The 24,971-nt window shown below is 35.9% G+C and overlaps 2 protein-coding genes across 3 annotated transcripts; both read left to right on the top strand.

Annotated features, from left to right (window-relative positions):
• The first annotated feature begins 2,405 nt into the window (after positions 1 to 2,405).
• LOC116130386 lies at positions 2,406 to 7,428 on the top strand. 2 transcript variants are annotated; one of them, XM_031416131.1, is made up of 9 exons: positions 2,406 to 2,997; positions 3,160 to 3,358; positions 3,483 to 3,560; positions 3,636 to 3,999; positions 4,123 to 4,235; positions 4,457 to 4,621; positions 4,771 to 4,910; positions 6,907 to 6,999; positions 7,084 to 7,428. In XM_031416131.1, exons 1-9 carry the CDS (start codon positions 2,882 to 2,884, stop codon positions 7,247 to 7,249), a joined length of 1,434 nt encoding a protein of 477 aa, XP_031271991.1. In that variant the 5' UTR covers positions 2,406 to 2,881; the 3' UTR covers positions 7,250 to 7,428. The 2 variants fall into 2 exon arrangements, with proteins under 2 accessions (XP_031271991.1, XP_031271992.1); XM_031416132.1 differs by lacking the exon at positions 3,160 to 3,358 and having other exon boundaries at positions 2,409 to 2,997.
• Positions 7,429 to 9,705: 2,277 nt separating this feature from the next.
• LOC116130340 (protein root UVB sensitive 1, chloroplastic) lies at positions 9,706 to 24,948 on the top strand. The gene is made up of 7 exons (XM_031416087.1): positions 9,706 to 10,433; positions 10,585 to 10,860; positions 11,367 to 11,423; positions 11,614 to 11,812; positions 14,567 to 14,682; positions 15,488 to 15,664; positions 24,259 to 24,948. The coding sequence occupies exons 1-7, from the start codon at positions 9,762 to 9,764 to the stop codon at positions 24,541 to 24,543; spliced, it is 1,782 nt and encodes a 593-aa protein (XP_031271947.1). The 5' UTR covers positions 9,706 to 9,761; the 3' UTR covers positions 24,544 to 24,948.
• Positions 24,949 to 24,971: the final 23 nt, after the last annotated feature.

The following is a 24,971-nucleotide window of genomic DNA, read 5'->3' as shown; positions in this document are numbered from 1 at the left end:
CGAAATATGCTGGGGTAATTTGCATTCTTTCTTTTAAAATTATTTGGTATTAATTCTTGATATTGGGTGACTCTGAGTATTTTTGGAGCGTTTTCTTTACTGTCTAATCTATACAAGGTTAGGTAAATAGCATACTCGAGTGTCTCGAAAAATGTATAAATGAGTAGAATACCATTGACCCGATACCCATTTTACTCAGTTTTTAGTTTCTCGACCTATATGATATCGATTAGGGGTGAACGAAACTCTTTTTTAATCTTTTTCTTTACCGTCAATCTATACTGAGTTTAGATAAATAGCAGCCTTGAGCGTGAAAAACTGTGTATAAAACAGTAAAAACCACATTGATCTGATACCCATTTACTCTCTTTTTTTTCTTTTTTTTCAGCATATAAAAAGTTGAAAATATACTACTTCAATGTGAAATCGTTCAAAGATAGACGATGATGAAAATAACGATTTTTCAGTGTAGGGAATTTATTATGCTTGTTTTCAAGCTTTTAACACACTTTGATTGGCCTCAAGTTTGTGAGAAAGCTAGAAACAAAGGCTACTTCATGTTGAATAATCTCTTTGAAATCAGATGATGGTCGCACATAAGGTTTTCCGGTGTAAGCGGCTTTTGACACGCTCGTTTTCAAGCTTGCAGCACTCCCATTGTGTGAAAAGTTTGTGAGCGAGACTCAAGGTGGAATACTCTCAAGTATAGGGAATTTTCTAGATGCCCATTTCAAGGCTGTAGCACTCGGATTGTCCTTAAATATTGGGAGTGAGGTAGAACAGAATGACGAGAGCTCTTAATTCCATGTGTTGGAATATAAGGTGTTTTCGATATAGATTTAGTAAAGTTTTATAAGAAGACTTTAGTATTGATAAACGAATTAAATATGGTAGCTTCCTATTAGTATGGTGGCCGAACGACTGTGCATACCCGATTTACCGTAACGACAAGTTGGTACCCAAAGGTTTGAAACGACAAATAGGTACCTTCCGTCATATTCTGTTACTGATTTCTGTTTATTAATAGTGAAAAGACTAAAATGCCCTTCAAAGTTTCAATTTTAGTTTTTTATATTTAAAATTTCTAAAACCCCCTAATTTTCTAATTTAATTAAACACCCCATATATAAAAAAGTTTGTTAAATAACAAAAACACCCCCAGTGCCAATTCCGGCCACCATCGCGGAATCTGGCCGGAAAACTACATTACGACAGACCCTCGGTCTGTGTCGTAACGTGCCGATCTGACCTTTTCCGCCAGATCCTGCTGATCTGGCCGGAAAGGGCCAGATCTACTGCCAGATCTGGCCTCGACGCCGCAGATGGAGTTTTGCGGCGTCGACGCCAGATCTAGCTATAGATCTGGCCTTTTCGGCCAGATCAGCCACGGTCTGGCCGGAAAGCCAGATCGTGCGTCACGACACAGATCCGACGGGTCGTGTCGTAACGCAACTTTCCGCCAGATTCCGCGGTGGTGGCCGGAACTGGCACTGCATGGCGGGGTGTTTTTGTTATTTTACAAAATTTTTATACATTGGGGTATTTAGTTATTGTAAACTTAGGGGGTTTTTTGAAATTTATAAAAAACTAAATTCAAACCTTTAAGGGCATTTTAGTCTTTTTACTATTAATAAACAGTAATAAACAGAAACCATTAACAGAACATGATGGAAGGTACCTATGTCGTTTCAAAACCTTTGGACCAACTTGTCGTTACGACAAACCTTGGTACTGTAATGTGTTCTCCCTTAGTATGGTAGGTAATCTGGAAACTCTATTTTTTAATGCCACGTATGATGCAGTTGTTGGGAAATAATAGATATATGAGTGATGATAAGAGATCTTATCTGATACATAATATACACACTACTAGAATACAAAGGCAGAGGAGAAAATCAGGGTGTGACAACGATCCTATCCAATGTAGCTGTGGCAGAGGCAGAGTGAGGGTCCAATAAAATATCCGAGATGTAAGGGAAGATATTCGTTTATTTGAAGAGAATGAATCCTTGATGATACTGTTAGTAATATGCTTTGCTCTACTAAACAAGAAAACAGATATGTAAACATCAAAGAAAGTAAAAACATAACATTACGTGAGGTCAGGTGGGGCTACCATACCAATCAATCAAATTATAACCATTTGCATTCCTCATCATCATCCACTACTCCAAAAACCAACATGGGACTGACCTTATCCGTCCCCTTTTCTTTCTTAATACTGTAATGTTTTGATTTTTTTTTTTTTTTTTTTTTTTTTTAAAATGAAATGGGTAGTTGGGTCTTCCTTTAACCGCGTTTAGTTACAAGTTATTTCAGAGTTCAGACACCAGCACAGTAGAGTAATTAATAATGAGAAAGAAAAAAACAACCCCATAAATACAAAGATAGGGATAATATTAAAATGGCTTAAAAGTATTAAAATATGAGCAAGTAGTAGTGGTAGTGGATTCCAAATTACAAACCTATTATCATCTAATCTACTCTGGCTCAATCTTCTGCACTATAATACAACGGTGGAGAAGGAGGAGCCATTTTTTTTTCTTTTTCTTTTTATATGTAATCGGTTTATTCTGTGGGAGTATTGGTTATGAATTTTATTATGGAATTTGGGAATTCTTGCTTCTCCTTTAATTACTTTAATTATTCTTCTTGTTATAACTTTCATTTTTGTTCAAGATCAAGGTCATCATCATCGTCGTCGTCGTATTCCTTGTGTCGTGGAAGTAACTACTCAAAGCCCAATACTATTCTGGAAAATTTCATGTTCAAACCATCCTCTTGTTGCAATATCATTACTGCTGCGTCTTCTTTTACTTTCTTTATTAGAGAAGACGCCTGATTATTCATCAATCTCATTTTTCTTTTCTTTTCTTTTCTTATGTGTACATTATTTCCCTTCGCCATGATTAACATTAGTACTAGTTTCCCGGCAGCCACGTCTGCAACTATGGCAATCTACGGCGGTTTCTATGATCATCAGTCCATCTCCATGAGGTACAATTTCTTTATTAACTAATTAATTTGTGTAATTGTTATTGGGAGTAGGAATTTGATATGTTTAGTTTATGTAAAATGTAATTTAGTATATGATTAGAGATGGAAGAAGGATTTGTAGTAGGCAACCCCCAATATCCGTTTATTCTTTACGATCATCAGGTATGATCATGATCAACGTCCTTGTTGTTGGAATAACAAGACCAACAAATCAAAATCAACGGTGATGATGATGACAAGGTCGAGGAGTAGGAGACATTTCCCTTCGATTTCAACTACTTCAGCTTCACCAGCTTCTGCTTACCCTCTCTTTAGCAATCAGCTAACCAAAGACTCGTCCCGTCACCCTATTTACCAGGAGGTTGATTTGATTTGTAACCAAAATGATATTGTGGATATGCAACTTTTGTCTACAGTTACTACTTTTAATTTCACTGTTGTTTCTTCATACTTCTCATTTATTGTGCTGCTACTACAAATATCAGGCTCTTAAGACTGCAAGACAAAAGTTCACTCAAGAGATCTCCTTCCAGTCCAAGGACAAAGACATCTCTCTCGCTAAGGTATATATTTCTCAAACTAATGCATATATTTCTATTGTTTCAAGATTCTATTTCATTTATTATATCATATTGCAGGCTTTGCTCTATGTTGCTGCTGAAGATGAGGCCTTTATAGCTTACAATCGAGAAATGGATGCTCGTTCAATGATGAATGAGAGGAGAAATGCGTCGGTCTCAGCTGATTCCGAGGACTGGAAACATGTGGACCAAATGCCTTTGGCTGGAAAGAATATATCTGAGTGGCTAAGTGTGTTGGACACTATTGCCAAGGAAGTTGAAGCAGAACTAGTTTACAGAGACATTGGTTGCCATTTGGTTGCAGTTTTGGAAGCAGTGAATGTAGTTCTTTTTGAGTGTAGAGGCTTCAAAAGGTCACCTGTTCTTGTAGATTCTAAGTACTCATACCTACACTCTGTACTAAGCTCTGGGTGTGGCAGTGGTATAGTGCTATCCTGCTTCTTTTTTAAATCAGTAGCTACTTGCTTTAATGCATTTTTGCCATCTTCCCTTTGATTCTCCATATACTCTAGATTAGCTGACAATGTAATTTCCTTGCTTACAGCAATTTTGCTTAGCATAATTTACATTGAAGTTTGTCGACGACTTGGTCTGACTATTGTGGGATCTCGAGTTGGGGAAGATTTTTTGATATGGCCCCAAACGGGGTACCCAGAGGTGCTTTAATCTTGCAAGATTTGGTATAACTTAATTTGATTGTGCATACTTGCCAGTGCCTACTTTTATATTGCAATGTTGATGTCTTTTCTTGTCAGTGTTATATACCCAGTTGGAAAAGCCAACAGTTTCAAGTGGAGCCTGAAGTTTTATGTATTTTTCTATTGGCTGTAAGGTAGCTTGAATTTGAACTCATTGAATTTAACCTTTTCTCTCTCCAGGAGCTGTTCAAAGTAACTTCAGGACACAGCTTGTTTGCAATTGTCAACGGAAGGTGTGTGGAGGACCCTAGATCAATGGCATCTGATTTAACTGGTAATTCACTTTTAGGGCTTGAAATAGCTACGAAGCGAGACATTATTGGAATTGCTCTTGCCAACATGATTGTAAGTTTTAATCTTGCCAATTTATAATATATAATTCTTTTAATTGATCACAGGATTTGGTTACTCTTATCGGTAGACAGTATTTGTTCCTCGTAGTATTATTCCTGAATTTTACACATATAATCTGAAGTAAAATTAATGAACTGCAGAGGCTTCATTGGAAACGTGCTTCAAGATCAAGCCATGGGTTGATGCTGACTTCTCCACTTAGGCATGTTCACGATGCTAATGACAAACTTAACAAGATCAATAACTCAAATTTTCCTTTGTTGCGGCCTCGGGATCTTAGGTAAAGCTCTGAAACATTTTTATGGTATTAGTTACCATTTTTAGGTTGTTCCACATTTTCACTGGCTCAAATTTGTAAATTCCATGCTTTAATTGATATTACAGTTGAATATTGACCTATGATATCGTTTCAATAAGTCCAGTATTGGAGAAGAGGGTCATTGTGCAGTTCTGTTTTGCTAAAGTGCCTTGTTTAAAGTTGTGACATTCAGCTTATGAATGCTGAGGTTTTAAATTTTGAGTGTGCCAATTCTTTATATGTTCTTACGTTACAAATTACTGTTCCAACCTTTAAAACAAATTACTGTTCCAACCTTCTTTTTAAAAGAACTAATAATCACATATAAAGCTGAAGACTGAAGTTTTTGCTTATTTTGAATAACACTGGAATACATGGATGTTAAATTCTGGTTATGCTGTCACATGACAGAGTCTTTGCAGCTACTAAAATGCTGCAGCTTGATGTCATTAATAAATCTGTTTGCATATTGTTCAAGCCTCTCTTCAAAGTACTACACTCTGAGTTGTGCTCTTGGGTACAAAGTTATTGCTTGATAATGATTTGCAAACCATCTTTCAAAGTTTTGTGATTCTGTTAATGATTTGCATACTCCTTGCTACTTGCCCTTACTGAGAGACATGTAGCATATACTGTTTAAATAATTTTATTTTTGAGAACCTTTAAAATTGAAAGCAGGTTGTCCTTGGTGAGTAGTCAGAGATTTGATATAGATCAGTGGCGGAACTGCAGAGATAACAAAGGGGCCATTTGCTCCCCTCTAACTTTATATTATTTTGAAAATTTTCTTATATTTTAGCACTATATTGGGTATGAACCCCCCTTCTTCCCCTTCTTGTATTTATTTATTTTGTTAGTTTTTTAACTTATTTTTCAAGTGTCTCATGTTTTCTTACGTATAACCTATTTCCATCACTAGGATAATCAGTAAATTTATCTAATTTTTTGAAATATAAAATTTCTTCCACCAAAAATGTATTCAACGGGACAGTTGATGTTTAATGTTCTCATCATGCCACACTTGTGTGCTTATTGTTAAATGTTATGTCTGTTGTAAAGTTTGCTGTGTAACATGCCTTTGTGAGGTTTTTTCTGTTTTCTCGTTACAAAGAACGTAATATGCCTTTGTTAGCTTCAAATTTTATATTTTTTGCCTACTTTGCTGTGCACTATGCCTTGGATAGGTTTTTCTGTTTTCTCATCATAAAGAACGCAATATGTTTTTGTTAGTTTTTTTCTGTTTTCTCATCATAAAAAAGTAAATCAATAAGTTGTATCAAGGCTATTTAACTTATCCAAGATTGTATACTAATTTTCAGAAAAGTTGCCTTTTTAAAATGAATTTGTTAGCATCTGTTTTGAAGATAGACCCTTTGGATAAGGTATATCTTGCTCTTCTAATCTTTGGTGGCAGAATGTGGAGTATGGATTNTTTAATGTTCTCATCATGCCAGACTTGTGTGCTTATTGTTAAATGTTATGTCTGTTGTAAAGTTTGCTGTGTAACATGCCTTTGTGAGGTTTTTTCTGTTTTCTCGTTACAAAGAACGTAATATGCCTTTGTTAGCTTCAAATTTTATATTTTTTGCCTACTTTGCTGTGCACTATGCCTTGGATAGGTTTTTCTGTTTTCTCATCATAAAGAACGCAATATGTTTTTGTTAGTTTTTTTCTGTTTTCTCATCATAAAAAAGTAAATCAATAAGTTGTATCAAGGCTATTTAACTTATCCAAGATTGTATACTAATTTTCAGAAAAGTTGCCTTTTTAAAATGAATTTGTTAGCATCTGTTTTGAAGATAGACCCTTTGGATAAGGTATATCTTGCTCTTCTAATCTTTGGTGGCACAATGTGGAGTATGGATTCTGTTTTGAAGTCTTGTTAAGATGAAATGGTGAATTCTACTGAGATTTGTTAGTATATGATCTAAAAGACCTCTTTTATGTATATAATGTTTAAAGAAATATTCTTTTGCAGGCTTGCTATCATGGCTTCAGAAAGATTGTTGATTCTGCAGCCACATAATTGGGCTTTGAGGAGAGACCATGGCATGATGCTGTATTATGATAGGTTTGAATTTTGGAATTTTTACTTTTTTGCATGGTCGGAATTGATTCGGTTGATTGAAAAATAAAATATGATGGTGAATGGCAGGGAGTATGGAGAGGCGGTGCAAGAGCTTAGCATTTGCATGGCCTTTGCCCCAGAAGAAGAATCAGAAGTTCTAGAACCATTTGTTGAGAAATTGCATTTATTGCGTCTTGAATCATCATGGAAGTCTTTGGGACATGCAGATGCAGGCCAGTTGACAGTTCCATGACTTCATTTGTAGATAATCTATTTTCTCTCTATCTGTGTAGAATGGATAAACTCATGTTGTTGTGACTTCTAACCGACTTCATATATGCTCTACCTCAACCACTTTGAGTTGCTGTTTTTTTTTAAGCAGAAGCTCAGAATTATAATGATAAAGACATTTCCAGCTTTTAGTTAGGACAAGATCCACTTCCAATTAGGCTGATCCTTTAATGTTCACATACATGCTAACCAATTTAACCACATATAAACACCTCTCTTTTCTTAAAAAGATATTTCCGACGATCTTTTTTATGCATTTCTGCATATGGCTATTTTTTGTAAATAATTATTATTTAAAACGGTTGTTTTTGAGAAAACAAAAAAAACAAAATTCATGTTTTATTTGTAAAAGTAATTAAGGTGTAATAAATGGTTATTTTTATAAACATGAAGGGTTTAAAAAATAATCATTTTTGCCCCAAAAAAAATTGGGTTTTGATAATTGCTATTTGTGTAAAACAATTTAGGGTTTCGATAATTGCTATTTTTGTAAAGAACTTCAGGGTTTCGATAATCTGTTATTTTTGTAAAAAATGTTTAGGATTCTGATAATGGCTATTTTTGCAAGAAAATTTAGCTCTCCCTTTGGTTCACTATTTTTACCCTATTATTCAGTCCTATCCAAATACATATTTGTTTCAATATTCAAAATTCTCTTCAAAATACAATACTATTTTATTCAACTCAATATATTTATATTATTTTTAATCCCCTAGGTTTGTGAATTTAACTAAACACTCCAAACAATAAAAGTTTATAAATTAACAAAAACATCATCACCCAGACACCCACCCACATTTGTCAAATTCTAGCCACCACTGTTGGAAAGTAGCCGGAATCTACCGTAATGGTGCACTATCGGCTAGATATGGTCGGTAGTACGTCGATATGACCTTTTTCGGCCAGATCTACAGTCGCTAGATCTGGCCAAATCTTTTGGCCATTGACGACAACCATATCTGGCTAGATTTGGCCATCAATAGCCAAATCTAGCAACCATAGATCTAGCCCTTTCTAACCAGGTTCATGGTAATTCTGACCGAAAAAGGCTAGATCTACGCACTACCAGCCATATCTAACCGATAGTGGTTGGTAGTGCGCCATTATGTTAAATTTGGCAAATGTGGGTGGGTGTAAGTGTTTTTATCAATTTATAAACTTTTATTATTGTGTATATTTAGTTAAATTAACAAACTTAGGGATTAAAAATAATCTAAATATTTTCAGAAAATTCTATTAAAAAATGTACAAAAAGCCTCTCAGAATACTACTCAACTCAACTTTTTCCAAAAAATTATTCTAAAAACTCTTAAAATAGTGAACCAAACAGAGCCCTAAGATTGTGATAAATGGTTAATTTTGAAGAAAAGTTTTCTGATAATGGTTATTTTTTAACGCTGTGGGAGGCTAGATTCGACCTCCTTGGCCTCCCCCAACTCCGAGCGGCCGTATATGGCATAGTGGTTGATAGGAGAGGGGAAGGAGAAGAAAGAAAGGAATAAAAAGAAGAAGGGGAAAAGGAATTGAAGAAAAAAAAAAAAAAGGGAAGGAAAATGAAATAAAAAGGGGGTAAAGAGAAAGAAAAAACCATTTTAGTTGGTTGGTTGGAATAAATTAATGAGTATTTTATATTAATATGTTTGGTGGGGAGAAATAAATTGGTTGATATTTATATAAATTACTATATTGCCTCTTTTTTTAAATATTAATATAATATTATTTTTATTATTATTCTTGAATAATTTTTTAACCCCCTCTATTTCAGATTTAGCTAAAACACACTAGCAACTAAAAGATTTTAAAACTTAACAACAACACCCCCACCGAACCCAAGCCACTGTCTGTGGCTTACCACCACCGTCGGCAACGACGACAATTGAGATCTGGCCGTGAAAATGCTAGATATTTGGCCATGAAACGACAATCGTTTCATGGCCACAGATCTGGCTGTTTTCAAATGGCTAGAAATGGCCTTACTAACGCACAACCGGTTAAATCCAGCCGATCGTGCGCTATTCTGTCACTGTCAATGATGGTGACCAAATCCAGCCATCACCTTTGGGTAATTTTTTTAAAGTTTAAGAGTATTTATGTCTTAAAAAATTTGTATATAAGGATAAAATAGTCTATGAATATATTTGTAAATTAATTTCAAAATAAGGGTATTTTTATCCAAAATTTTTATTAATAAAGGATAAAATTGTAACAAAATTAAGATTACCAAATAATCTTAAAATACTTAAGAAAATAAAAATAATCAGATTATCTCATATATTATCAATAATATATACTATTAGTTTTAAAAGATTATCAAAATTGAAATCTTATACATATTACTTAACTAATCAAATAATATGAGAGCACGTTACCTTAATCTTAATTACCCCAACCAACCACACCGTTATAATATATTTAGTTGGTATTTGACGTGTTTCTTGCAGAGAGCAGAGAGCATGGTAGTGAAGTAGAAGGGAATGGGGTGCGCTTGCTGGCCCTTGTTCCTTTCTGGAACTTGGGTTTTCACCCCAATATCATCACTCACTAACAGAACCTCACCCATCATACCTCTTGTGCTTTGTTCACATTCTAAACATCATATTACTAATTCCTTAAAGTTTGAAAAGTATCATTTTCATCCCCGGTTAGCCATTGACGACATCGATTACGGGGGTTGGAGCAACAACAACAACAACAACAACAACAACAACAATAACAATAATAATAGTAATTCTTGGTGGTGGTGGTGGCACGACGGAGATGATTCTTCTGAATCTTTTTATCAATTTCCCCCCTTCATATTATCCCTTCTATATTGTTTCTATCACTTCCAATTGGCCGCGGCACTCGCAACAACTCAAGACAAAGACAACGACGCTGTTTGGGAAGTCAAGGGAAGCAAGTGGACAAGACTCATCCCTGATTTTTCAAAAGATGCATTTGTTGTTACAAATGCAACTGCAGGTGAAGTATCATTATCATCTATGTTATCTGTTGGAAATTTATGGTATCAGTGCAGAGACCTCTTTATGCGGCTGATGCTCCCCGAAGGTTTTCCTGATAGCGTTACCAGCGATTACTTGGACTACTCTCTTTGGCGAGGCGTACAAGGCGTTGCCAGCCAAATTAGTGGTGTTCTCGCCACTCAGGTCTTCTACCTAAACTAGCAATCTATTTGAAACATTCCTAGTACGGTTTGTTAAGCTGTGCATGTAGCCACGATAGATTATTGTTTCTTTATGTGGTATGTGATTTAATTTCCAATGTTGTTAATCTCCTAACAAATTGCGTGTTTTGTAGGCGTTGCTTTATGCTGTTGGATTGGGGAAAGGGGCTATTCCAACGGCAGCTGCCATCAATTGGGTGCTCAAAGATGGAATTGGGTATCTTAGCAAAATTATGTTATCAAAATTTGGAAGGCATTTCGATGTTCATCCCAAAGGGTGGAGATTGTTTGCTGATCTTTTGGAAAATGCAGCTTTTGGGTTAGAGATGCTAACTCCTGCTTTTCCACATTATTTTGTTGTCATTGGTGCAGCTGCTGGAGCCGGACGCTCTGCAGCTGCACTCATTCAGGTAAACCTCTTTACTTGTACTTACAGGATTATGATCTATTTGTTCTGTTTCAAAAGTTCCAATCTTAATATACAATTGGCAAATTTCCATACATCACATGAAAAATGAAGAGGAAGAAGAAGAAGAAGAAGAGGTTAAATTTGGAAAATAAAAAGTGTAATGAGGTTGTTGATCATGTTTTAATTAATTGGTGGATTAGGTGCTTATACTTGGTTGGAGATTGTGATTTACCATTCTAGATGATACCACTTCATCTCCTGTGCTTTGATATTTTAAGATGAGGAAATTGGATTATTTTTCCTAAAACAAATTTAGACAAGCTTCATCTGGTGTTCAATCGTTCTCAGATATTTTCATGTCTAAAGTTGGTGTTGTGTTCATTTTTGTCTGCTTTTCCAAACAATTTCAGCAACTGAGAATGTAATGATGCCCTGTTGTTTTCCTTTCTCACATTGACCCAATATAGAATATACATTTACTGAAAGTTGGCATCCATCAATTCACAGGCTGCAACAAGGAGTTGTTTCTATGCTGGTTTTGCAGCGCAAAGGAATTTTGCTGAGGTGAAATGCATTTCCCTTGCTATTTATTTGTTCAATTTTTTATTCTTAAGGAAGCATGGAAGCCTCTTCTGTTAGTGGGAATGTAATTTTTTGTAACATGCCATAGTAATGTCTTTTTGTAATACTCGAATCTGTTAAAATACCCTGGTCTGCCAGTATATATTTTTCTGAAAGGAATTATTAATTATAGGTAATCGCTAAGGGTGAAGCTCAAGGAATGGTGAGCAAATCTATTGGTCTTATGCTAGGTATAGCACTGGCTAACCACATAGGCTCCTCTACACCTTTTGCTCTTGCTTCCTTCGGTGTTGTCACATGGATTCACATGTTCTGTAATCTGAAGTCGTATCAGTCTATTGAACTCAGGACTTTAAATCCCTATCGCGCAAGTAATATATCTCCTCTTTCATTTCTTTTACTTTCCTTTATTCTCCCTCTTTCATCGGAAGTGTTGTGGCGATGATATTTTTACTTTTACACTTGAATTTTATAATGAATTAGTTTGTACAATGCCTGAATTAGTCAAAAAGACCTAGGCACCTAGCATAGTTTTTGTAGATGCTTAAATGGTTTGCTGTACACAACACTAGTAGACTTATCTATGTGATACGTAATTGTATGAAGAAACATTATAGCAAGGAGCTCTACTTTGACTGGAATGTATTGGCAAGAAAGTTTAGTGGCTCTTGGTTCCTTGACCTATGCACAAACCTTCCCAAAGACTAGGCTAGTGCCTTTAAACTTCCTAGCTTAGTTCCATCCCTATAGAATGTATTTAAACACTTTAGTTATGAGAAAAAAAATAGGTATTATGATTTTGCTTTTACTGGAGAAAGATATCTTGTATGCACTATTCAATAATTATCAGTATGATTAGAAGTTATTTGAAGAAAGATGTGATTTGCATTCCTCAGTTTGAATATAAGCCCATTGATTTGCATGCTAGTGTATTATTTCCTTTTACTTAATAATAATAATAAATAAATAAAACCTTTTTATTTCATTTACCATTGAATTATCTTTGATAATTATGGTTTATTTCTCAATTCTGCTCCTAATTTGTTTCAGATTTGTATTGGTTTTAGGGTGGGTTTGATTTAGTTTAACAAATGGGTTAGATTCACTAGTACTTTTAAAAGTACTTCTGAATGTATTTTTGTTTACATGCCTTTCTTTCTTGTACTTTTCCCTTGGAAACCAGTAGAAAAATAAAATTGAAAGATGTAAAACTTACAAAAAGAAAGATGTAAGATATATTTATATATATATATATATATATATATATAACTTCTCAATAATAATACTCTATATAGGAATAACCTCCATATAGTCATAAAAAATTATGGTCCCAACTTGGGCCAGTTATAAATAAGAATAAATTTCAAATTGTAATAAGTTATAATTTTTTTAGGTCCCGTCTTAAGGAACTTGCTTCTACATAGTAATAATTATATGTATATTGCAAAAAATATATGCTATGTTACATTAAAGCTTTAAGATGAAATAAAATATTTATCTATAGTTGTTTGGGACAATGATTTATACTTTAGAGTTGTTACCACATCTTTTAGTAATACTCTATATAGGAATAACCTAAACCCTAAACCCTAAACCCTAAACCCTAAAAATAGTAATAATCTATATAGGAATAACCTCCATATAGTCATAAAAAATTATGGTCCCAACTTGGGCCAGTTATAAATAAGAATAAATTTCAAATTGTAATAAGTTATAATTTTTTTAGGTCCCGTCTTAAGGAACTTGCTTCTACATAGTAATAATTATATGTATATTGCAAAAAATATATGCTATGTTACATTAAAGCTTTAAGATGAAATAAAATATTTATCTATAGTTGTTTGGGACAATGATTTATACTTTAGAGTTGTTACCACATCTTTTATCTTTCGGGTACGTAATAAACCGCCAGCATGGACACCTTCTTGTTGAAACCAAAATATTTCTAGCTCTCAAGCATGTTTAAAGCTTCTTAGCATGAAATTTTTGGTATTTCCGTACTATCATCCTCTAGATTATCTTTTTCCCCTTCTTGTCTAATTCCAGTAATGATTTCTTTTTCATTTAAAACATACACGACTTGTTGCTCATTTGGATTATTGAGGAAGACATTAATATACATTTGATTAGTGTAGTGAAGTTGTCGAATCTGATCACTTAATTTTACAGTGACTTGACTCTTTGATTACCATTTCCGTACTATCCTAATGCTACTAAAACAATGAATTGAAATCCTAATACTACTAAAACATGAATTATAAAATAAGAAATCAAAACTATAATTCTTATAATTATACCTCTATTAAATTATAACTTCCTTATAGTAATAAATTTAATTAGCCCCAACATTATAACTATAGAGATGCTCTACTGTGTGTGTATATATATATATAAATGTAAAATACTTAGATAGTGGATCAAATATCCACTACTACAAAATAACCCATCTGCTAAAGGCTTAAAAACTTGGATAGTATATACACGTATATGAAACTCAGTCTTTATAAAAGAGAAAAATAGAAAATGTGGGAAAAAAAATTCGGTAAAGTCAGCTACATGGTGTTGTAATATCAACAAAGACCATTGATATGGCTGTGTAAAATCTGAACAGTGTATATAAATTGCCACTGCTGTTCCGAATTTGTTTAAATTTACGCTATCTTAACAAGAGTCAAGTAGAGAGCCTCTTCATTTGGCAATGGGCTATTTCAAGTTAATCTTCTTGTTGGAATCTGTTTTCTACCCTTGATAATTATCTAAGAATACAAATTCCTAATAAAAGAAGTCAAATTGCCCGGTTTGGTGGTTGTCACCTCTCCATTTGCAAACTTTACAAATTTGTTTAAAGCATGTAGCTTCGAAATTTGGCCAATTAATGTGTTCTAGAATTTTATGATTGACCCAAACTGCCCTATTTCGGTGTTTTCTTCATTCTCTTTAACTATAAATTCTGTGGTGGACACTGTACACCTTTACACCAGTGTGATATCATTTCGACTGGATTATCTGGCATTGTTCAGAATTGCTCATATAACAAAGAAACATAAATTATTATCAATGTTGTTGCGATCATCATCATTACTGTTGTGGAGTTTTTTGGTTCATTTTATATACTGTTTCAACAGGTTTGGTGTTCAGTGAATATCTCCTTAGCGGCCAAGCTCCTCCAGTCAAAGAGGTCAATGATGAAGAACCACTTTTTCCAGCTTTACACTTCCTAAATATAAAGCCTGCAAAGAAAGTAAGTTGCTTTTATCTTGTCTTCCCTCTGTTGTTAATATTTCTATCCTGAAGAAAAGGGGATTATACAAAGCAAGAAATTTTAACAACCCATATGATTGGGAAGCCCATGTGTGTCTATGCCATGGAAATGCAACACTTTTGACATGCTTGAAACACCTGATATTGCATTCCAGATGACCTTACTTGTGAGGTCAAGGTCTCAGATGTCTTTTCTTAAAGTTATTCAGTTTGCTGTCAGTGCTGCTCAGCTAATCTTTCTGTGCGATAGCAACACATCTCTTTGAGGTCCTCCCCTATAGCTCTATACTATGCAGAATATTCACAAACATCAATTACTACTGCCCAGTGCCCATTTATGAATTCAAGTTCTTGATTATTGTTTGTGACCTGGTGAGGTGCGAGCCTGGTGGATTTGTCACAGAGCCTTATAAGGATTTTAGCCGTAGTTAGAACAAGATAGTGGTGTTGTTGGTCCCTTTGACATAACATTCTCAGCCGCCTCTGGTCCGGTTGGAAAGAAACCTGTAGCCAGTGACACGTGATTCAATGATCAAACCATTCATCTTAAAATTTATCTTAAGCCTGACCTGGAAGTTTGGATATCTATTTAAATCTATTTAACTGTGATCCAATACACTCAAATAGTGCACTATTAACGTTAGCATTTTTTTTCTTTTTTGGGGGGGCAGAAAATTATGAGATTTACTTGTGAAACAGATTATAAGGATAATAGGAAGATGTGGATATAGGTGTGTGTTTTTAATTCTTTAATACGATTCTTATTAATGAGGTTCCATTTTCAGTTACAATCAGTGGTTCTATCTTTGGAAGCAAAGGATGCAGCTGCTGAAATTGAGTGTCGGCTGCAGCTGGGATCGAATCTCAGTGATGTAGTTAGCAACAGGGAGGATGCCCTTGCATTGTTCAATTTATATAAAGATGAAGGCTATATTTTGACTGAGTATGGGGGAAAATTCTGTGTAAGTAAACTACCTTCTTGGCTTCTTGTCATTGCTTTAAGTTTTTATGTTTTTTATTTTTATTTTTTTGGTTTCATGCGGGTACCTTTTTCTTTATGCACCTATAAATTAGATGAGTGGCCTATGGATCCTTCATCAAAGTCCACATTGGATTTTTTGACTTATGATCAGTCCTTGCTATTAGAAGTTAGAAAATCTGAATACTCATTGCAGGAAAGGTCTGCGGTATCGTGCAAAATGATTGGTGTACTTGCATAATGGTCTGCATTTGATAATTAAATGAGTAAATTACCTTATGAATAATTGTCTGGTCTGTAATGAACAATTTTCAGCCATTTTGAGTGCTCATGTGATGGCTAAGACACATGAGGAGGCTTATGAGCATGGTTAGTGTTTCATTTTCTATATTCCATATATTTCAATAGTACAACCTAACTAAAATATATACACACACTTAACAATTACATATATACCCTTTACACTACATATACATAGTTTCCAACACTCCCCCTCAAGTTGGAGCATATATATCTATCATGCCCAGCTTGTTACAAATATAGGTTATCCTTTTACTAACTAGAGACTTCGTGAAGATGTCAGTTAATTGTTCCCCTATTCTAACATGATTAGTAGCAATTAGCTTTTGTTCAAGTTTCTCTCAAACAAAGTGACAATCCACTTCTATATGCTTAGTCCTCTCGTAAAAGACTGAATTGTTTGCTATACGTATGGCTGCTTGGTTGTCACACCACAAGTCCATAGTCCCTGGGTCACCAAACCCAATTTATCTAAGAAGATGTCTTGTCTATATAAGCTCACACGTAACTTGTGCTATAGCTCGATACTCAGACTCTGCGCTTGACTTAGCTACAACCGGTTGCTTCTTACTTTTCCAAGAAATAAGATTTCCTCCAACAAAAATACAAAACCCAGTCACATACCGTCTATCCACAAAGGATCATGCCCAATCTGCATCTGAAAAACCTTCTACCTTATTATAACCATGATCACTGTAAAGAATCCCACGTGTAGGGGCTCATTTTAGATACTTCAAAATATGGAGGACCACTTCCCAATGAGATGTCCTAGGAGATGACATAAATTGACTCACTACACTCACTGAAAAAGCAATATCTGGACGGGTTACTGTAAGGTAGTTTAACTTTCCAACTATCTGTTTGTATCTCTCTGGATCACCAAACATCTCTCCATCCTCAGCATTCAATCTCACATTAGGAACCATAGGAGTGTCCGGCTTAGCCTCACTTAGACCCATTTCGGTCAACACATCTAACACATACTTGCATTGAGAGAGAAAAATCATTTTCTTACTTCGAGAAACCTCGACTTCTAGAAAATACCTTAAAGTGTCTAAGTCTTTTGTGTGAAATTTGGAAGCCAAAAAGTTTTTCAAACTCTGAATGCCAACATCATCACTGCCAGTGATTACAAGTCATCAACATAAACAACCAAAAGAATGATGCCAGAACTGGATTGCTTATAAAAGACAGAATGATCATAAGCACTCCTATGCAAACCAAACTGAATCACCACTTCGCTAAACCTCCCAAACCACACACGTGGAGATTGCTTTAAGCCATATAAAGATTTCCTCGGTTTGCATACCTTTCCTGACTCCTTCTGAGCAACAAACCCCGGAGGTTGCTCCATGTAAACCTCTTTAAGAAGATCACCATGTAAAAAGGCATTTTTTACATTAAGTTGGTGAAGAGGCCAACAATATGAAGCTGCAAGAGAGATGAATAGTCGAATAGAGGTCATTTTAGCCACTGGGGAGAATGTCTCAGAATAATCAATACCATACGTCTGGGCATAACCCTTAGCAACCAACCGAGCTTTCAATCGAGCCACAGTCCCATTGGGATTAGCCTTCACTGTGAAAACCCATTTGCACCCAATAGCCTTTTTATTTTCAGGCAACTCCATTAGAACCCATGTATCATTATGTTCTAGAGCCAACATCTTTTCTTTCCTGTAAAATACTTAGATAGTGGATCAAATATCCACTACTACAAAATAACCCATCTGCTAAAGGCTTAAAAACTTGGATAGTATATATACGTATATGAAACTCAGTCTTTATAAAAGAGAAAAATAGAAAATGTGGGAAAAAAAAATTTGGTAAAGTCAGCTACATTGTGTTGTAATATCAACAAAGACCATTGATATGGCTGTGTAAAATCTGAACAGTGTATATAAATTGCCACTACTGTTCCGAATTTGTTTAAATTTACGCTATCTTAACAAGAGTCAAGTAGAGAGCCTCTTCATTTGGCAATGGGCTATTTCAAGTTAATCTTCTTGTTGGAATCTGTTTTCTACCCTTGATAATTATCTAAGAATACAAATTCCTAATAAAAGAAGTCAAATTGCCTGGTTTGGTGGTTGTCACCTCTCCATTTGCAAACTTTACAAATTTGTTTAAAGCATGTAGCTTCGAAATTTGGCCAATTAATGTGTTCTAGAATTTTATGATTGACCCAAACTGCCCTATTTCGGTGTTTTCTTCATTCTCTTTAACTATAAATTCTGTGGTGGACACTGTACACCTTTACACCAGTGTGATATCATTTCGACTGGATTATCTGGCATTGTTCAGAATTGCTCATATAACAAAGAAACATAAATTATTATCAATGTTGTTGCGATCATCATCATTACTGTTGTGGAGTTTTTTGGTTCATTTTATATACTGTTTCAACAGGTTTGGTGTTCAGTGAATATCTCCTTAGCGGCCAAGCTCCTCCAGTCAAAGAGGTCAATGATGAAGAACCACTTTTTCCAGCTTTACACTTCCTAAATATAAAGCCTGCAAAGAAAGTAAGTTGCTTTTATCTTGTCTTCCCTCTGTTGTTAATATTTCTATCCTGAAGAAAAGGGGATTATACAAAGCAAGAAATTTTAACAACCCATATGATTGGGAAGCCCATGTGTGTCTATGCCATGGAAATGCAACACTTTTGACATGCTTGAAACACCTGATATTGCATTCCAGATGACCTTACTTGTGAGGTCAAGGTCTCAGATGTCTTTTCTTAAAGTTATTCAGTTTGCTGTCAGTGCTGCTCAGCTAATCTTTCTGTGCGATAGCAACACATCTCTTTGAGGTCCTCCCCTATAGCTCTATACTATGCAGAATATTCACAAACATCAATTACTACTGCCCAGTGCCCATTTATGAATTCAAGTTCTTGATTATTGTTTGTGACCTGGTGAGGTGCGAGCCTGGTGGATTTGTCACAGAGCCTTATAAGGATTTTAGCCGTAGTTAGAACAAGATAGTGGTGTTGTTGGTCCCTTTGACATAACATTCTCAGCCGCCTCTGGTCCGGTTGGAAAGAAACCTGTAGCCAGTGACACGTGATTCAATGATCAAACCATTCATCTTAAAATTTATCTTAAGCCTGACCTGGAAGTTTGGATATCTATTTAAATCTATTTAACTGTGATCCAATACACTCAAATAGTGCACTATTAACGTTAGCATTTTTTTTCTTTTTTGGGGGGGCAGAAAATTATGAGATTTACTTGTGAAACAGATTATAAGGATAATAGGAAGATGTGGATATAGGTGTGTGTTTTTAATTCTTTAATACGATTCTTATTAATGAGGTTCCATTTTCAGTTACAATCAGTGGTTCTATCTTTGGAAGCAAAGGATGCAGCTGCTGAAATTGAGTGTCGGCTGCAGCTGGGATCGAATCTCAGTGATGTAGTTAGCAACAGGGAGGATGCCCTTGCATTGTTCAATTTATATAAAGATGAAGGCTATATTTTGACTGAGTATGGGGGAAAATTCTGTGTAAGTAAACTACCTTCTTGGCTTCTTGTCATTGCTTTAAGTTTTTATGTTTTTTATTTTTATTTTTTTGGTTTCATGCGGGTACCTTTTTCTTTATGCACCTATAAATTAGATGAGTGGCCTATGGATCCTTCATCAAAGTCCACATTGGATTTTTTGACTTATGATCAGTCCTTGCTATTAGAAGTTAGAAAATCTGAATGCTCATTGCAGGAAAGGTCTGCGGTATCGTGCAAAATGATTGGTGTACTTGCATAATGGTCTGCATTTGATAATTAAATGAGTAAATTACCTTATGAATAATTGTCTGGTCTGTAATGAACAATTTTCAGCCATTTTGAGTGCTCATGTGATGGCTAAGACACATAAGGAGGTTTCTGAGCATGGTTAGTGTTTCATTTTCTATATTCCATATATTTCAACAGTACGACCTAACTAAAATATATACACACACTCAACAATTACATATATACCCTTTACACTACATATACATAGTTTCCAACACTCCCCCTCAAGCTAGAGCATATATATCTATCATGTCCAGCTTGTTACCCTTTTACTAACTAGAGACTTCATGAAGATGTCAGTTAGTTGTTCCCCTATTCTAACATGATTAGTAGCAATTAGCTTTTGTTCAAGTTTCTCTCGAACAAAGTGACAATCCACTTCTATATGCTTAGTCCTCTCGTAAAAGACTGAATTGTTTGCTATATGTATGGCTGCTTGGTTGTCACACCACAAGTCCATAGTCCCTGGGTCACCAAACCCAATTTCTCTAAGAAGATGTCTTGTCCATATAAGCTCACACGTAACTTGTGCCATAGCCCGATACTCAGACTCTGCGCTTGACCTAGCTACAACCAGTTGCTTCTTACTTTTCCAAGAAATAAGATTTCCTCCAATAAAAACACATAACCCAGTCACAAACCGTCTATCCACAAAGGATCATGCCCAATCTGCATCTGAAAAACCTTCTACCTTATTATAACCATGATCACTGTAAAGAATCCCACGTACAGGGGCTCATTTTAGATACTTCAAAATATAGAGGACCACTTCCCAATGAGATGTCCTAGGAGATGACATAAATTGACTCACCACACTCACTGAAAAAGCAATATCTGGACGGGTTACTATAAAGTAGTTTAACTTTCCAACTATCTGTTTGTATCTCTCTGGATCACCAAACATCTCTCCATCCTCAGCATTCAATCTCACATTAGGAACCATAGGAGTGTCACAAGGCTTAGCCTCACTTAGACCTATTTCGGTCAACACATCTAACACATACTTGCATTGAGAGAGAAGAATCTTTTTCTTACTCCGAGAAACCTCGACTCCCAGAAAATACCTTAAGTGTCCAAGTCTTTTGTGTGAAATTTGGAAGCCAAAAGTTTTTCAAACTCTGAATGCCAACATCATCACTGCCAGTGATTACAAGTCATCAACATAAACAACGAAAAGAATGATGTCAGAACTAGATTGCTTATAAAAGAAGAATGATCATAAGCACTCCTATGTAAACCAAACTGAATCACCACTTCGCTAAACCTCCCAAACCACACCTGTGGAGATTGCTTTAAGCCATATAAAGATTTCCTCAGTTTACATACCTTTCCTGACTCCTTCTGAGCAACAAACCTCGGAGGTTGCTCCATGTAAACCTCTTTAAGAAGATCACCATGTAAAAGACATTTTTTACATCAAGTTGGTGAAGAGGCCAACAATATGAAGCTGCAAGAGAGATGAATAGTCGGACAGAGGTCATTTTAGCCACTGGGGAGAATGTCTCAGAATAATCAATACCATACGTCTGGGCATAACCCTTTACAACCAAACGAGCTTTCAATCGAGCCACAGTCCCATTGGGATTAGCCTTCACTGTGAAAACCTATTTGCACCCAATAGCCTTTTTATTTTCAGGCAACTCCATTAGAACCCATGTATCATTATGTTCTAGAGCCAACATCTTTTCTTTCATAGCCCTTCGCGACCCATTATGAGTAATTGCTTTAGACACAGAATTGGGAACAGACACAGAGTCTAAAAAGGCAATAAAAGACTTGGAAGATGAAGACAAAGTGATCGGAAACAAATGAGGAGATAGGATAGGTACAAGAGCGCTTACCTTTACGAAGAGCAATGGGAAGATCATGATCATGGTCATAGGAAGGAGGAACCGGATCCAAGGGCGAGGCAGTCGATAGAGGCAATGGATCAGATGTTGCTGCAGGTGTCTCATGGTGTTGGTGAACCCTACGAGAGTATACCTGGGTGATAGGAGGACAAGATGGTAGAGGACTATGATGGGTAATGTTGTAAACAAGAAGATCATCAGGGGGTGTTTCAAGAGAAGTAGATGAAGTGGAGGACTCAACATATGGAGTTGTTTCAAAAAAGGAAACATCAGCTGAGATAAGGTACTTACCTAGGACAGGAGAAAAACAATGATAACCCTTCTGATATCGGGAATAACCCAAGAATATGCACTTGAGGGACTTAGGTTCAAATTTTGATACATGAGGTCTAACATCTTGAACAAAGCACGTGCACCCAAACACTGTAGGAGGAAGAGAGAATAAAGGCTATGATGGAAAAAGGATAGAGAATGGGATTTGACCACTCAAAACAGAAGAAGGCATGCGATTGATCAAGTGACATGCTGTAGAGATAGCATTTGCTCAAAATTCTGTAGAGACTTTCATGTGAAAAAGGAGAGTACGAGCGACTTCTAATAAATGACTATTTTTGCGTTCAGCAATTCCATTTTGCTGAGGTGTATAAACACATGATGATTGATGAATAATACCTCTAGTAGACAGAAAGGAGGAGAAAGGAGCAGAAAAGTATTCTTTGGCGTTATCACTTCTGAGAATTTTAATAGATGAAGTAAATTGATTTTGTATTTCAACATAAAATGTACAAAATATGGAGAATAATTCAGAACAATTTTTCATAAAGTACAACCAAGTTACACGTAAAAAATCATCCACAAAAATAATAAAGTATCGATATCCAGACTTAGACAACACAGGGCAAGGACCCCAAACATCAGAATGTGTAACATCAAAAGGGGCTGTGGCCTTTTTGTTTATCCTAGGGCTATAGGACACTCTATGGTGTTTTCCAAACTGACATGCCTCACACTCAAGGTGTGACATTGACCCTACAGTAGGACACAACCTTTTCAAAATGGGAAGGGGAGGATGACCAAGGCAACCATGTAATATGGGTAGAGATGAATCACCGGTACACACAACAGGTTGAGAGCCAGGAGTGGAGACATCATCGAGCATATACAGGTCACCTGATACACGGCCCCTACCAATAATCTGCCTCGTCTCAAGATCCTGAAAAATACAATGAGTAGAAAAAAAGAAAACACCACAATTGAATGCATTAGTAATTTGACTAACAGATAAAAGATTAAAGGGAAAATGAGGAAGGCACAGGATAGAGGAGAGAGACATAGATTTGTTGAGACGGGCAGTACCACATCCAATAATAGGTGCAGTAGACCCGCCAGCTAAGGTAACGGAAGACAAATTGGGAGAAAGTGTAAATGAGGAGAGAATACCTGTATCGCCCGTCATATGGTGGGTAGCACCAGAATCAATGCCCAGTTACTACTAGAAGTGGACAAACAGATTTTAGGATTACCTAATTGGGTTAATGTAGTGGTAGTCGATGGGATGGATGACTGGGAGCAAGAATTCTGAGTGAGACGAGCATATTCTACTGCAGAGATAGTAACCAGTGATGGGGTGGGTAAGAGACCATCTTGAGTTGCAACATGAGCAAACTTCTGAGTGTCTTACATATTCAAGGGTTTGCCATGGAGCTTCCAACAATTTTTTTTTTTTTTACGTGACCACCCTCAGCATCACGACGAAAGCAAGTACGAGGGCTATTATCACGATTGTTCCCGGTATCACGACTTGTCCCTTTGTTACCTTTTCCATCACTAGACTTTATGCTAGTTAGGGCCGCATGATCAACATTAGGATCCTTAAGGGTTTCTTTGTCCTTAGACACTCCTCGATTTTCCCCCTTACTAACTCTAAGAAGTCGAGCAAAGAAGAACGACGAAGAACAGTCGCTGGAAAAAGAGAAACGAAAGTCGCCAGAGATAACAGAGGTCGCCGGAGAGATCAGGGGAACAAAGAACAACGAAGAACATATTCAAACGTCGCCGGAAAAAGAGAAGCTAAGGGCAGACGTCTCCGGAAAAAGAGAAACCATGGACAAAGATGTCACCGGAGATCGTTGGTCGCCGGAAAACAGAAACAAGGAAATGGGTTTAAGGTTTAAGGGTTCACACGTCGTCCAAGAGCTCTGATACCATGTTTCATTTTCTATATTCCATATATTTCAATAGTAAAACCTAACTAAAATATATACACACACTCAACAATTACATATATACCCTTTACACTACATATACATAGTTTCCAACAGTTAGAAAGTATAAAATCTGGGAACAAAGTCTTAGCATAATCACTATAACATATCTTTCTGAGAAGACTGTATTTCCTTTTAGAGTCTTCTACTTTATTTTATTGAGAAAAAATAATCTGAAAAAAAAAATGAAGCCCAAGATCAAGAATGATTTTGACATTACCATTAATTAGAAGAATGAATTAATAGGAACATGGGGTAAAATATTTCCTTTCTTTTCTCTATTTGGGCAGCATCGAACTGTTGATAAAAGGTGGCAAGCTAATGTTCTGAAATTTTTTCTATTTCTAATGGAATTACTGGCTTTAATCAGGTTGTTCTTAAAGAAAGTTCCTTACCTCAAGACATGCTGAAGTCATTGTTCCAAGTCAATTATCTGTACTGGTTGGAGAGAAATGCTGGAATTGTAGCAAGAGGTGCCTCTACGGACTGCAGAAAAGGTGGAAGGCTACAAATATCTCTAGAGTATGTGCAAAGGGAATTCAACCATGTCAAAAGTGACAGTGCAGCAGCAGGTTGGGTCACTGATGGACTTATTGCAAGACCTTTGCCTAATAGGATTCGTCCTGGTTATCTGGAGTCTTCAACTTCAAGTTAATGGCATGATACACCATAAATTCTGTTTTTCTTCTGCAATGAGTTTCATGGCTTCCTATGAGCTGGCAAAAGGAAGAGAAAATGCTTTGAAGATCATTTGGGAACCCATTGATATGTTGACCATGATTTTGTTAAACTAGCCATTCCTCGTAAATTTTTTCATACGCAAAAGAATTTAGTTTCAGAACTTTTGAGGTGATGTCCATTATTGGGGATGGCCTGACATCTATCAAGATAAAAGTAGTCAGTCCATTGGAAAGTAAGTTGCGAGACTGTTTCTTACAGATTTTTCTTTTTTAGGAAAGAAAATACAAAAATGTTGATATTTGATCACTGTATTGGCTATACTTACCCAGTGATTTTGAGCACTAGTTTTGAGTTAATTATTAGTATCTTTATTTACTGATGATATGGATCTACTTGCATTAA

The sequence above is a fragment of the Pistacia vera genome, unplaced genomic scaffold (assembly GCF_008641045.1).
Source record: "Pistacia vera cultivar Batoury unplaced genomic scaffold, PisVer_v2 Contig22, whole genome shotgun sequence".
Taxonomy (NCBI): domain Eukaryota; kingdom Viridiplantae; phylum Streptophyta; class Magnoliopsida; order Sapindales; family Anacardiaceae; genus Pistacia; species Pistacia vera.
The sequence above is the reverse complement of the archived record's forward strand: the minus strand, read 5'-3'. Positions and strand labels throughout refer to the sequence as shown.